This window comes from Gavia stellata, chromosome 10 (genome assembly GCF_030936135.1).
Source record: "Gavia stellata isolate bGavSte3 chromosome 10, bGavSte3.hap2, whole genome shotgun sequence".
NCBI classification, from domain to species: Eukaryota; Metazoa; Chordata; class Aves; order Gaviiformes; family Gaviidae; genus Gavia; species Gavia stellata.
In genome coordinates this window covers 28,873,362-28,889,485 of record NC_082603.1, presented here as the reverse complement: position 1 = coordinate 28,889,485, position 16,124 = coordinate 28,873,362, and the positions used below count along the sequence as shown (strand labels likewise).

The 16,124-nt window shown below is 36.4% G+C and overlaps 1 protein-coding gene across 1 annotated transcript in view; it reads left to right on the top strand.

Moving 5' to 3' along the window:
- Positions 1–15,884, top strand: part of FAF1 (Fas associated factor 1) — a 174,620-nt gene extending 158,736 nt beyond the window's left edge. The window contains exon 19 of the mRNA XM_059822201.1: positions 13,662–15,884. Coding sequence (XP_059678184.1) covers positions 13,662–13,745 — 84 coding nt within the window. The 3' untranslated portion in view covers positions 13,746–15,884. The remainder of the gene's footprint in view (positions 1–13,661) is intronic.
- The last annotated feature ends 240 nt before the right edge of the window (positions 15,885–16,124 follow it).

Sequence of the window (16,124 nt, the reverse complement as noted above, 5' to 3'; positions counted from 1 at the left end):
TATTACAAATTAACTTTGATTTCTTATTTAGCCATTGTTACAGCAAAGGTAAAAGTCAACGGGTCCAACTGTGCAGCAATTACCTGGGGCCTTGCATAAAAGGCGAAGGTAACAGGCACTACAGAGATGATGGTACAGAACCAAGCAGTGATGGGTGAAGTTCAACAGCTTTTTGGCCATACTGCCTCAGTACTGCAAACGAGTCGGGGCAGCTCTGGATCAGCCGGGGTTTTGTTTGCTGGGGGCATCTCCAGGTGACTGGTTAAGCCTTTTTTCATCAAAGGAGCTCAGTAACTTGGGTTGCTTTTCCATTTTGTTTCCCATCACTGCCCCTCGGGAAGTTCACTAGGAATAGGGCTCTGATGAGTGTGTTTACAATACTGTTTTGTAACAGATACCTCTTGCTTTATCATCTTATTTGTAAGTATTCCAAAGGGTCAGAAGTACTGTAAAGGGGAAGAAAATAATGTCCTTAGCAAGCATACAGCCTTGAGTGTGGATGTGATTTCTGACCAATTTTTGGCATAACTCTGTGAACAGGATTGTAGTGCTTACAGCTTTTCTTCCACCTTGTCTTATATTGGGAATCCTAATCAGTCAGACTGAAAAGCAGCATTTAAGGAATCTCATTAATCACTGATTAACTTTACTCCTTAAGCATGTAATATCATTTCCAGTGGAACCAAAGGCTAGAAGTCATCTGTGTTTCCAGGATTACGGATCATTCAGTTTACTTGACAGAAGAAAAACAATCTTTTACAGTCTAAACAATGTTTTTGTGTATTTTAAATACTCTGCAAGTCATACCTCCCTACCTGTAACGTATTTATGTCTTAGTACGTATTTAATATAAAAAACCCTACAAGTATATTACTCTAACTTTTTACATTTGTTTTGTACTTTAGACTGGCTGTTTCTGTACTTAATCACATCATCACCATTATTTAGTCCTCTGTAACAGACTCAAAAATTGATCAGATGACTCACATAAGAACAAATTAAGAGTAGAAAAGAAAAAAAACCACTAAATTAGAATAGGCTGCTCTTTTCAGTACGTTTGTGAAATTGCCAGGGAGAAAATGCTGAGGCAAAGAAAGGAGAATTTAATGGCAGGATACGGAGCCATTGGTCTGTTGCGTGGGAAGCAAAGACCCTGTCATCTTTTTTCTGTGATTCCAACCTAATAACGCCATGTATGAGGAGTCACATAAATGATTCATGCCGATTGACTCAGTGGCCGTGTATGAATCCGATTGCCATTGTGACCACCAGAGCTACAACAGACAAAAAATAATCCCTCGGGGTTTGCTAACCGTTGAGAACTATAAATGACATCTGTTATGTTCCCCAGGTTTGCAAAGTTGGAAGTGTTCAACTCCAGAGACAGATTTAAAAAAAACAAGTCATCATTGATGAATGCCTTGGAAGTACAGTAAAAGTATATATTCATTGTCTTAGGCTTCGTGGTATATAGTCTCTTAAAAATACACTGTAAGTTGTCAAGACCCTTCTGCTATATAATAGGTATCACAAACATCCATTGAAATCTGTGCAACAAGAACAGAGCACTTGGGATGCTTGTGCTCCAGAAAACAATAGCATTTAAAATGTCTGTACTTAAAGTATACAGAGCATTTTTAAAAAAATACATCTGAAAGTATCAGAATTACTTTGCTGGAGTTTTTGCTGCAATAAGATGAAAACATGTCTTCTCAAGTTAGTATTTTTTTCTTCTATCCTAATCTGTATTACAATAACATACACACCCCCAAAGTGTTTCTGTCTCATCAAAACGAGGGATTATCTTCAACCAAATCAGCATTTTCTTGTAATAAACTTCTTAGAGCATTTTTACCTGCTTTTCAAAGCCATCAGTCCTGATAACAGTGTTGTTGAAGTATTTTTACTTCTTTGGTAAATAAAAATTCATTAGTTCCTAGTTCTATGTTCCAGTTGCTTACACAGATATCCTTAGCTAACTTAAAGTTGGTATCATAACCCTACTGTAAATACAAACTTCTACACATGAGTAAATACACAGATTAACCTTTTCCAGACACTACTTGTAGATTTTAAAGCAGCAGTGACATTCCAAAGCAGTTAAGCACATGCAGTGACTTGTTATCGAGTCTTTGTCACCAACTCTGTTGTTCTTTCTACTAGCGCTGAAATTAGATATTAACCACCTCCTCTCTCAGTACCTTAACCAAGGCAGCACTACATACCGTACCGACAAGCGTGTATCACACGGGTGAACCTGGGTCAGCAGGTAACCTGTACCTCTAACTTTGAAAACGTTTGGCAAGCGCATCTTTTGGAGTGAAAGGCTGTATTACAAGTTCTTTGCATTATTCATAAAAGCACCTGCAAAGGTTTTATGGAAGCAAATGCGTGTGCTATTTAAATGTATGTGCTGTTTTAGAATTATAGTTCCTTTTCTTCCAAGAATTGCTCTAATCTTCAAAATGCTTTTAACTATAACAAAAAGAGCTTAACCTAAGCATATTAGCATGCTCGGTCAACCTTCTTATTTGGTATTTCTCCTATGTCCCCTTCTCTTGAAAGCCTTCCCAAACACTAATTTCAGTAGTCCTCTCAGTCTGCCAGCTGCAAGATCCACCTTCTCCCAGTCCCCTGGAGACTTCCCGGTGATCAGTTCTTCCCTTCTTTCTGTGGTGGAGATCTGCAAAAGTCTTCCTAAAACTCTTTAAAAATGTTATGAACTGGGCATTTTGCCACACTTCAGGCAAGAAGCTGAAGGTGTACCCTGTCTAGCTGAAACTATAGAAGGAATGTGCAGAACAAATTTATCCAAACTGGGCTTCAGCCACCCTGCAAGGGTTAATGATGTGTTTGTGAACGGTTTATGGGATCTGTCAGAAGGGGAGGTCCTGGCATGCGCTCTCTTTTGAAAGACTATTTTTGAAAGACCGAATTTATTAATTTCTTCTGAAAAATCAAAATTGCAATCTACAATTTCTTCTGCTCATTTCTCCTTAAGGTGGAGCATTAGTTATGTATTTGAGAGTATGCCTTTTGCAGACACGGTATTAGAGACTTAAGCTCTTTATTTACTGTATCTGGAAGCCCTGGTAAGCCAAGACTTCTACAGTATTTCACATTTCATTTTTCTGAGCCACAGCTTAGGATCAGGTGGCAGTTAAGTCACTTAAGGTTATTTAAATGCATCTAAAATGTTGCTTAATAATTCAGAACCAGTTTGCTCTGTTTAGAGTATTAAGATTTTTTAAATCCTTTTAATTAACCAATTTCAACAGCAGTTTAAATAAACAGAAACAAAAAATGTCTCCCTTGAAAGGGCAGAAGATAAATTTAACTCAAATTGCATGTCAATTTAAATTAGATATGATCAGGATTCCAGTAAATTTAGGGCCAGACAGTCCTTAATATTATATGGGAGCATGGAGTAAGATATTCCTCCAAACCCAAATGTGATCATTCATTCCTGTGCTCTGGCAGGAGTACTGCTCTTTGACGCCCACAGTGGTGAAAATAATGCCACAGGATAGTAAGTTTAGCTGCAGCACTCAGCGCACATGATCATCTGAGCAGGTAACTGTCCTCTGCTGTTGTCGGAAAGGTGATGTTAGAGCATGATCCCTATATGGCTATGCCAGGTAGCTTGGCAATTTTGTATATCGGTTCTAGAAGCCATTCTTTGTAAGCATTATTCTGCATTTCACCCAGTGCAAACTACTTTCTTCAAATAACCTACTTTTGAACTCATTAGGTGGTGCTTAAACTCTTTATAAATAGTTTATGAAAGAGTTATATGTCCAGGACCAGCTCTGGTTTTTAATATTCTTTCCCCTAATCATCATCTTGATAGAAAGATGGAAGAAAGATGTTATTGTGAGAAAGAATTAATGCAGTGTCATGGTTATACCCAATAGCACTTTTAGTAACTTCACATAAATCAGGAAAGTAGCTTGAATATCTGTCTTATGGCAAAGGAGGATTTCAGAAGAATGAAATATTTTTCCGATATGTTGGGGTGTTGATCGACAGCCGGCTGAATATGAGCCAGCAGTGTGCCCAGGTGGCCAAGAAGGCCAACGGCATCCTGGCTTGTATCAGAAATGGTGTGGCCAGCAGGAGTAGGGAGGGGATCGTGCCTCTGTACTCGGCTCTGGTGAGGCCGCACCTCGAATACTGTGTTCAGTTTTGGGCCCCTCACTACAAGAAGGACATTGAGGTGCTGGAGCGTGTCCAGAGAAGGGCGACGAAGCTGGTGAGGGGTCTGGAACACAAGTCTGATGAGGGGTGGCTGAGGGAACTGGGGTTGTTTAGCCTGGAGAAGAGGAGGCTGAGGGGAGACCTTATCGCTCTCTACAACTACCTGAAAGGGGGTTGCAGAGAGGTGGGTGTTGGTCTCTTCTCCCAAGTGACTAGTGACAGGACAAGAGGAAATGGCCTCAAGTTGCGACAGGGGAGGTTCAAGCTAGACATTAGGAAAAAGTTCTTCACTGAGAGAGTGGTGAAACACTGGAATAGGCTGCCCAGGGAGGTGGTAGAGTCACCCTCCCTGGAGGTATTCAAGGAGCGTGTGGATGTGGCATTGTGGGATGTAGCTTGATGGACATGGTGCTGTGTGGTGTTGGGTGGGTTGTGGCTTGTTATTGTTGTTGTGTGGCGTGGATTTTGTGGTGTTTTTTTTTTTTGTGGGTTTTTTGATGTTGTGTGGGGTTTTTTTTGGGTTTTTTTTTTTTTTTTTTCCAGGTTGGACTCGATGATCTTACAGGTCTTTTCCAACCGTACTGATTCTGTGATTCTGTGATTCTGTGAAAAAATTTGAAAATGTTTTTGTAAGTTCAGGAGAAATTTAACATGTGATCCATGTAATTTTTCCAGTCATTTCAGTTATTGATATTTATATATCTTACTACATTAAATAGTACTCATCTGTTTTAATTCTCATAATTTAAAATTTTTCAGGTCAATATAGATCTGATGGTGGCATGTGTTTATCAGCTCTGATCTAGTTTACACAAGGTCACAGCCACCTACAAAGGTAGATGTCCCTCCTCTTGTCATTTACAACTGTCCTTAAGTCAATACTACCTGCCCTTGTCTTTCCTCTCTTTTCAGGATATGTTGTTGTTTTATTTATTCAAGCAGTTATGTTTAATTTAGTTAAGACACTGAGAAGTTCCCTAAGCAAATTGGCCATACCAGACTAACATATTCCCATGCCTCTCTTAGAAGCATGATTTCTGATCGTTCCTTCTGATGACTTGTAATAGTAGAACGATTGGACTGATTAACCTTGAGTGCAAGAGGAATGGACCACGTATCATTGCAGCCAGAATGCTGAAGCATTTGCAACCCCTAGGTTTTATTGCTTTTTACAAGTTTGTTGCTCACAAAGAATAGTATCACAGTCTTTCAGTCAGCACCTACAAAGGGAGTAGGTGATATTCTTGCCCTACGGAAGTCAATGGCAGTACTTTAGAGAATACTGAGTAAATTTTGCTTCTTGAAATGTGATGTTTACTTTTGTGAAAATATAATTTCCATATAGGTAGTTAAAAATTCTGTAAGTATTACAGACAGATTTTTCATAATGTTTTCTTCCAAGAGAGACAGACTTGATCTGTCTTTTCAGACCTGGTGTCTTTGCATAAGTAACTATGATATCCAAAGAGAAAGATCAAAGCCCTTCATGTATCAAGTCACTGAAAGGAGATGGAAGGAATGTCTTCCTCATCTCGTAGATGTAAGCTTATTCTAAAAAGAAATAGAATTACGTTCTATAGGTCAATATAGTTTCTGATCTCTTACAACAACTCTATTTGAATACGGGGGATGTTTAACCAATTTCAGGAAAGGTGTGCATTTCAGATGAGCTATTGTACTTAAGACTCGCTAAAGTAAGCAAGCATTCACCACAACACTGAATACTCAATGCGGTATGTGAACTCTCAGTTGAGTCATCCTCATTAGTTAACCCAATGACTAATGCCAACCTTGTGATTAATATATTCCACCCAAGCACATCCCTCTGACCAAAAAAGTGTTCTTTTATTCAGCACTGCCCCATTTTACAAAACGTTTATTTCGGGGGAGGCGCGTTATTGTTCACAGGAAGATGCCTTAGTTAAGCCACAGAGCTTTGCTGTTGCATATGGCATTATCCAGCGTAAACTGGGCTTAAGATATTTTGTACTTTTCCCTCAGAATTTATGCTTAACGTCAATTTTGTGGGGTTTTTTTCCCCTTGTAGGAAGAAAATGTAATGATAAAATACCAATAAAGAGCCTTTGTAATAGTATGATACTAAGAATGCTGTGTCTGGTTAGCAGAAAATTTAATGATCTCCTGCTGTTTTGGTAATTGCATAAGTAATACATCAGACTGAATCACCAAAGCAGTCTTAGGCGCGCTTTTTATTCTATTTACCTATCTACCAATCACAATGTTATACTGTAGATATCATTGTGGTATCTGAACATCTTAATCCTTTGAACTTGTGATAAAAATTCTTTTGGATTGTTTTTCCGTGCAGTTATAATTAAGTGCACATGAATCCAATCCTGGGTCACTCTCCTGTGAGTGACTGTGTTCACATCCATTCTCCTTTGGGATGTATGCAAAGCAAAGTTCTTGCAGTTCATTTGGAGCACTAAATGTATTTACATGTTTTCAAACTTCCAGATGTGGCTGTTTTGCTTCCTTTCAGCTCTTCATCAATACCTACAGTGAAAGCTATAGTATTTCTGGGGACATGATCTTTCTTCTCTGTAACTAGCAGATTTTAAAATAATTAAATATATCAATAATTGTTAGTTCAATATAAGCACACTGGCAGCAGTGCCCACAAGTAACAGACTGTTTTGCTCCTTGGCACAGCAGAAAGGATGCTTAACATACAAATGTTCTCATCTGTAAATGCCAGTACTTAAACCTTTTCTCTACTCAGCAATAAAATGGAAAGTAAATAGTGTGAAGGAGTGGGAGATGGAGCTCTTATGCCTGCAGGTCCCTTGTCAGGGAAAGGCACATTTGAGGGTATTCTGTCGGCTTCTCTTTTTCCAAGAAACCACACAAAGAGTTCCCAAATAGATCAAAGATTTCAAACCAGAAAGAAGGAAGGGAGGAAAGCAGAAAATCTGAGGAGAGCTTTACAGCACCTTCCTCTTCCCTCAAAATCTGAAGTCCTCCAGTCTCAGAGTTGTTGGCACTGTGGAGACCAGCATCGTCTTGTTCAGTACCTGCAGATAACTCCTCTGACTGACTCTAACTTCAGCTTCTTGCTGTCAGTGTATAAGGCAACTTGTGCAATACTTTAATGACATCAATACCACATCACCAGAAGTCATATTATTGAAAGAGACTCTAATTAATTGAAATACTTTTCTGTTTTCACTTCTCCTAGCAAAATGAAAAAGTGCATTTGTTATTTTGTCACTGAAAATGAGCTGGCTGTTTGAAAGACTAGAGGAAGACACAGCCTTTTTGTAGTGATTTTTCAGTGAGATTAAGTCTTAGAAATAAATAAACAAACAGATATTCAGTCGTGTTAGTAACCGGATGTATTTTGGCCATATTTTGGTGGAGTACTGATCACTAAACAAAGTTTCTGATCTTGGGCTAAGAAGCAGCACAGAACTACCTCAGAGCTACCCAAGTGGAACTGCTGCACACAGCGTTTCCTAACGTCTTTTATTGGAACGTAGATAAACTGTATTTATACATTTCTTCTACAACCCACTGTTAAAAAGTCATAGGATTTGGGTAAAAATCTGATATGTTTTAAACATAATTAACGCCTGGGGTTGTATTTAGTTTTGGTGCAAGAATGCTTAGTGTTTGTGGTTTTTTAAGCTTTGTTCCACAAACATGAGGTATTTTTCCCAATTTAAAAGATGAAATTTTCATGTAGAATCGTGAATTCATAATGTTGGACTTTTAAAAAGCACAACATAGTCCAGGTGTCACTATACAAATATAGCAACACTGGGTTTGGGCTTATCATCATTACTTACGCTGTCCTGTCATTACACTTAGTATTTTAGAAAACAGAGGAGAACACAGTTGCTATCTTAATTGACTGTCTAAAAAGACAAGTAATGCAAGTCAGGTTTATAAGCCTTCACTGATTAAAATCTATGCATCAGATTCTTTTCTGATATAAATTATGTTAAGTCAACAAAAATTTACACTGTGTAAAGATTGGTGGCATCTCAGAGAGCTGCACAGCTTTTCTAAGAAAGTGGAAAGCATGGTCAAAGTGGAGGATATAACATCACGATTTTCTATTTTATCAATATCTGTTACTTTGCTTAGTAACCATTTTTAAAATATGCTTAATCTAAAATACTGGTTTGAGAAAATCTCTTCAGAGAAATAAGGTAGTAGGAGCGTAACACGTCTGGATTAAAGCTTTGTACTTAAAATGAGACTAGAAGTCTTGTACTATGACATTGTTTTCCTTATTTGTGACTGCTTTCTTCAATTCAGATGTAAATTATATCCAAGTTTATTCAACTAAACCAGATCTAATTGCATATATGTCTATAAAGCAAGCCTACTTTTGTTTGTTGCTCAAGTTGAGCATATTATCTGTATAACCCATAGATATTTCAATAGGTAGAAAGGATTCGCTGTATTTGTTTGTGTGTCATTCTGAAAATATAGTTTTTTAAACAGATCTGGTACTTTACCAGGTGTGCCTTTAAGTAATTTCTATTGCATTTATACTTTAGGAGGATTAGGAAAGAGAGTAAAAGAACTCTTTGTCCATTAGACTCATTAAATGTATTCATGCGTGTGTAAGTGGTATAGAGGCTGTGCTACGCAGGAATCAGATCCTTGTCCTAGGGTGTAGAGAAAGGTGAAGGGTGTGGTATTTACTGCTTGTGTAAGTGTCATAATAATTGTGTATTCGATTCTTTACTTTTAAATGACCTTCCTGGGCATTAAGCCATTTTTTTTGTATTTATCTTTTCCCTGCAGAGTTAGGGAGGGTAAAGAACCACACCTTTGAAATGGTAAAAGTACAGCTGTTCAGGATGTGAACGTGTAATAGAACAGATAGGTCAGCAAAGGTGAAGATAGAAATAATACAAAAATTGTTCTAGAAGGAAAAATACTTCACTACAAAAATGTATTAAAATGTTGTTTAAACTAGTATTAATTTTCATTATTGGGTCATTATAAAAACCAAGGAATTTATTCAGAATAAAGTGTAAGTAGCTACTACATTCTTACAGGAGACTTACAAGAGTTACCATTACTATCTTTTGGTTTTGCGCCTCTTAAATCATTCAAAGTGCTGCAGAAGTACTTCAACTCAACTAGCTAGTGCTTAGGTGAAATAATTACCACAGAATTCATTGAAACAAATACCTGTTAAAATAATAAATTTCCTGCACACCAAACCAACATCAGTTATATAATGAAGCTCTTTACATTAAAAGATGAAGTCTTGGCTCCAGTGCACCAAAGTGTAAGGTCCTGTAAAAGTGTATCCATAGTTGGAAGAAAAGTACTGTTTTACCAACTTAAAACTGTTTCAGTGAAAGTGAAACATTTCATAGCTCAATGGCAAGATCTCACACGGATAGAAATACGGTCCTGTTACCACCCTCTGGTCATGTTGCTAGAAAGAGTCTTCCCTGAAGAGATGGGAGTGTTAAAGATTGCATAGAAAGTCATCTGCCTGAAGGTGAAAACTCCCAGGGCACCATCTGCTTTGGCTTTGGGACAGCCCTGTATGCGCATGCATGTTATTCTACAGAATTGTGTGAGCCTGAATATTAGTAATTTTGCTGTCACGTGAGTTATATTCTCTTAGCATCTGAACATTGTGTCCTTCCTCTTCACTCTCCTCACTATGTGAATTTGGAACAGCTTAGAGCCTCTTTTTTAGGGGATTTAGTTTACATTTCATTATAAAGTACTTACCCTAGCAAAACCACAAAATATACTTTAAAAACATATTCACCTCATCAGCTGGTATTGCTATGTGACGTGTGAGTGGACTCTTTAGAATGCATGCATGTGACTGGTAGAAAGTCAGATATTGTAGGACTTGAAAATGTAGAGAAACACTATGCTTTTAGCATTTGTTTAGGCCTTTAACAAATGCTGAATGCTTAATTTGGTGAATTTTGCAACCTTAATCAAGAAAGCATTGATTTCACCACATAGGTACCTATGTAATCTCATTGAGTTCAACAGGATCAAATCAGATTCAGTATATAAAGACATGCTTAAATGATTTCCTGTGTAATTGCCAACAATACAGAAAAAAAACTTTAAATAATAAAGGTATAGGGGAGTTGGGCAATGTAACTTACATAATGTGCAGGGCTGTTTTGAAAAGAGCACCATGCAATGACATCAGAGCAAAGAATTGTCAGCACTGAAGTGGACTCCAGAATTTATCCTAATGCTAATAAAACAAGGTACACAGACTTAAATATGAAGGTATTTTAATACTTTGCATTATGAATAAAAATCATTAAAACAGTACATTGGAGACACACCTTTGTGGGCTACAGCTCTTCCAGGGTCCTTTGATTTCTATTATATATCATTCTTTAGTTTCTAATTCCGTTTTAAAATACTGTAAGTTACGAAGCATTTTAGGTCTTATATTTCATATATTTAAAAGAGAAACCATTTCTTTTGGTAGGAGGTGTGTTCACTAATAAGGCTTCTATTCTTCATAGTAAACAACATATTTACAAACCACAAATAACAAAGTAGAAGCTGCAGAAGGGTTATGGTGTGATAATTAAGTACAATGGCGACCCATATGAACAGAAAATGCCAAGGAGCTAAAACAAAGCAACAACAGCTTTGTTTGTTGACAGATGTAGGAGCCATATTGTTAGTTAATTGGGTAATGGTGTAAACATTTGCAAACTCCACTGTCCCTCAGTGAATTAAGCAGCACACTGAAATTATGGTGAAAATCTGCACAGTCCTTTTGCTGCAGGTACTCCACAATGCTTTTAGCTAACCTTCTAAGTAGGAAGACATTGAGGAAGGGACATCATGTGTTGTTATTATTTAAGGTACTTGAAGTCTGCAAACCTTAGAGTTTAGACTAGGATATGTATCCTGAATTACACTCAAGTGAATAATAGGTTTCCATATGGTTACAGTCTGGAAGATTGTGTTCATTGCCTAGGATTGCTTTTCAGATTTTTTCCCAAATGTAGAAGAGACTTGTTCTGTCTTTCCTAGCTTTTCTTGGGGGAAAAAAAAAAAAAAAGGTTGCAGGATTTGAATATAGAGAGGTCTAATTAGATACTGGCTTGAACTGAAAAGAAGGAAAATTGCTTCTCTCAGGTGCACAATGCCTCATATGCTGTGAATTGCCAAGACCCCTATTTACCTCGCTTTCTGTGCCTATGTGCAATAATGGACTGTAGCAGAATACCAAAATATTAAAAAATGCAACAAGATACTTAATTAGCATACTTCTGTAATCACAAACTTAAATGCACTACTTTGGCTGTTTTTTACATAACAGGTTTGCTTTCTAAGATAATAACCTTTCAATAATTTAAGCAGTATCTGTGCAGGAATGCATAATTGGACTGTAGATAATAGGAATCTAAAATTGAGTCTGGTTTTTATAAATTATTTTTCTCTTCAGACATTTAGCAACAGCTCACCAAGGTACATGAAGTTTAAGAAAATATGTTCCTGCTTTGGGAATCAAAATAATGCATCTGTTTGGGGTTTTTTAATTCTGGGGTGTTTTTTTTTTTTTGTTTTGGGGGTTTTTTTCCTAATTTTATTGCAGTCAGAGAGGTGAAATTACATTGATTTCAATGGATTTAGGGAGTGATAAACTTTTAATATTTGTTTAAATAATGAATTTTCTGTAATTATCCAATAAAACAATGGAAATACAAATATATTTTAAGTTTGGCTGATTCAGTTGGGGGGGGCAGAAAGAGGAGCAATACTGTTTTTGTTAATTGGTAACAGGACTAGTAAGTTATGCTTTTAAGAAAAAACTACATTTAGCGTTTCTTATTAATTCATAGTATTTGGTGTGCTTGGCACTTGATGTTTTCAAAAAATAATGTTAGAAAGCAGTGGCATGATACGATCATAGATAAAACAAATCTAACGTTGGAAAAAAAGTTTATCGGTACACATTTGCATTTATACCTATAGTATAAGACTAATAATCTATTATTCACAAGCAAACTTGTGATAGCTAGTGTGCTCACACAGCAAAAGCAACTAAAATAGAATTACCAGGGAACATAAGTTTAAAAATGGAAGTGAAACATTTCAGAAGATGGTAAGATTAAAAGAAATAATGTTCATCTTTCTATATGAAGCTTTGCAGTAGTCTTCTGAAGGATGTCAAGCATTGGCGTGTAAATCTGAATGTCTGAAGGACACTAGGACCCTTGTCATTATTTAGTCTATATAAATTATTGTATTATGTAATATTTATAATTAAATTTTATTTTCATAGAAGTGATTTATCCTATAGGCAGCAGCCTAGCTTCTAAATAGAATTCTCAACACAGAAGTTTCTTGCCGACTATAAACTGAGAATTGCTTATGTGCCTTAAGTGAAAGACGGTAATGGGATAGTCAGGATGTTGAGCAGCTTGCAGGGTTTGGTTCTGAGATCCAAATGCTGAAGAATTTTGGCAATAATGGCGCAGATAGTGCCTGTATCATTATTTTCCAAATTGCATGGCATTTAACTCTCACTGGAATTCTCCTGTATGCCCACCTGCAGAAGTGATTGCCTAAATACCTTTACAAATCCAACGAGGAGTCAGGATTCCAGGGAACAATCCTGTAATACAAATGTACACACGTAAATTTCTACATAAATGATATATAGACATGTAGTATTTATAATGCATATCTATATATACACATGCATAATAAATATACACTTCAGTAGTTGGGTTGAGATGCAGTTTCACCATATGGTGAGCTGATTTAGCGTCTCACTCGCAATGAAAGGAGAAGGGCCTGCTTCCTCCCTTCTACTTACTGCTTAATGCTTTTGCTACTTACCTTGCACTGGATTTGGTGTTTGACTGGACTTGCGTGTTCACCAGTTAAATTCACTAGCATGACAAAAAAATAACTGAACGAATAAAAGTGGACAGTTTTCTCTCAGCCTGGGTTCATTGAGGTGGCAGATAAGCATCAAAGTGAGCGAAAGGTGCTTCACTATGTGACTTGGAGCAAGAAAGGGAGTAGGAAAATAAAGGCAGAATAAGTTTCCCCTTTCAATGGGGAGATCATGTTGGATGGGCTATGCTGCTTGCACCATCAGTTTGACTGATATTTTAGGATACTTATCTGGGACTACAGTTTTATTTTTCATCTTAACTCATTTGTTCTAAGTAATCCTTCCAAAAGATCTTAACTTTGACAAAACCATATATTCACACATTGGTTTATAGTAGAAAAACAGACCTTCTTGGAATTAATGTCATGGATTCTGTTTATTATTATTCTGTTTGTTATTACATAATAATAGCACAAAAAATACATTATATATTTCTTAATCTGCATCCGGGGAATTCATACTCACAACTTCTGTTATCACTGACGGAGGGACATGAAAATCTGCCCTGTGAAGATAAACATTTCAAAAAAGTCTACTTGCACATATGTTCTTGTTCTTATCTTTACAGGTGACCCAGCTGGATCCAAATAAATCATTACTGGAGGTAAAACTGTATCCTCAAGAAACCCTTTTCCTAGAGGCAAAAGAATAGATCAAACAAGATTGTAGGACTAATCATCCTTTGACAAGCCAGAGGCACAGCATCGAAAGGAAGACTTCTGTCAACACCACCTTGTACTATCATCCAACTCAATTCAGTGTCACAACTTTGCCTCTTGCAAGAATCCTTAAAAACTCAACAAACATAGCTACTTAAAGTTTCACATACATGAGTATATGTTTCCAACCTCATTTAAATGAGCAGAGGATAAAATTCTGCTATGAACACTGAACATTATGACTCTGTTGCTCACTTATCATCCAGCTTTTGTTATAATTAATGCACTGTTAAAATGTGAGTTATTGTTAAGTAGACTTTTTACTCCTCAAATGCCCCTTTTTCACCAAGAAATCTTGGACATTTCTGCCTGTACTTTTGACACTAGAATGCTGTATATTTGATATCTCGCTGAGCCATGCTCTCATATATATGCATTTTATTTCTGTGTTTGAATTTCTACTTTGTCAACTAATTTAAAAAGGCAGAAAAAATTCACGGGACATTCTCAGCCATGGAAATTTAACAGTATTATAGTAGAAAGCATATAATTTTTGTTAGTACTTTCTGACTTCTTTGATAAGATGTAAGGTTTTGTTTGAAGAATATAGTTTGACATATATGCGAGATATTTATTTACTGGTTCTGCTTTGGGTCTCAGTTCTGATTCAGTTTAGGAAGCATTTTCCATTACATTGCAGTGTGTGAAACTGCTTCTTGCATGATGTGAATATTTAAATAACATTAGAAATGGCCAGTACCAGAAACCTGGTATCTTGCCAACACTTCAGGAATCAGCTGATATTGAATATCAGCTGTTAAAAACCTTTCAAATACCAGATACAAAAGTTCTTTATTTCTCATTGTGAAAGAAAGGGCAGTTCCCATTTTAGCAGTTTTCCTTCATTCTGGCACTTGTTTGTATCCTATTACTCTGCTGTTTTAAAGCACCTTGTTTGTTTCATCAAACAATGAGTATCTTAAGAGGTGGTGTAATAAGAAATCTGCCTTATTATTGCACACTTTGGACATTTTAACAATAGATTACTGATCCCATCTCAAATTAAAGAAATCCTAGTTCTCTTGTCTGAAATGTAGGCACCAACTACCTGCTATCTGATGTGGAAAGATCTGGTACTTTAAATTTCTCAACCATAGAATGAGCATACTGACTCTAAGATCATAATGTACACTTGAGGCCAAACCTGCATCCAGACTGGTTTGGTTAATTTTTTTGCTTTTTTTTTTTTTTTTAAATCTCTGAGCTTACAGGATAGTGCACAATAGCATTACAGAATCATCATCTGCTAATCAAACTTTTTTTTGTAAAGCTTGGCACATTGTTTTCCACATATGTCTATATGTAATTCATAGTGTTTATCGTAGTAAAATGAGTTCTGATTTGAAAATTTTATACTAAGCAAAAACAAATTGCACACATCTTTTAGTCTTTTCTTTTTTCTTTGGAAGGATGGTGATATAAAATTAAAAGTATGCCTATTATTAGGGTGTTAGTGAAGCTGATATGTTCTTACCTTTACCAAAAACGCAAATTTCTGAGCGGGGAAAGCCTTATTCTACCTTTTGTAATTCTGTAATTAGTGAGTGCTACATCAGACACTTTTAGAAGTGAAATATCTATGACAAACAAAAGGTTTGGAAGTGTAAGCAAATTCTAATCATTTGCAGTTCACAAATAAAAGACTTCATAGCCAATAGAAAGTAAATGTATGTGTAATGGAAAGCTGAATGCAGACACTTCATTCTGAACTTTTGTTTTCTTACAAAAAAAAAAAATCCACTATGTTTATTAAATAAGAAATTAACATAGGCTGCAAATTGGGGTGATGCTGTTTCTACAAACAATCACAGTAACTCATTTTAGGATTTTAAAGTGATGCATATCTTTTTTTCAGATTAGCTCTTCCTTCTAAGCTGGCTATTGAGGAAGGGAATTGCTGAAATACTGCTATACAAAGCAAAGCGACCTTTCAGCTGACTTGTTTATATTAATCTGTTCTGTTTAAATTTTATTTGATCTCATCAAGCTGTTTTCTCTCACTCAGCTTTATTTCTGTATTTTGACTATATATTCTTTACTTTGATACTAGTTTCATAAAGTTATTAAATGTGGCTTGAATATTTGTTGAATTTGTTGAAGTCAGAGCTCCCAGGGTTTGTTTGGCTTTTTTTTTCTAAACCCTTTTATTATTTTTTCCCCTCATTTTGTTCATATTGCAAAATACACTGTCATTATCAAAATGTTCTAGAGATAAATTAACTGGAAGTGTTCAAAGTGGTGGCATTACTGCCCTCTGATATAAAGGTATCAAGATCAGTATATAGGGATCATAGTGTATCACTCTTTAAATA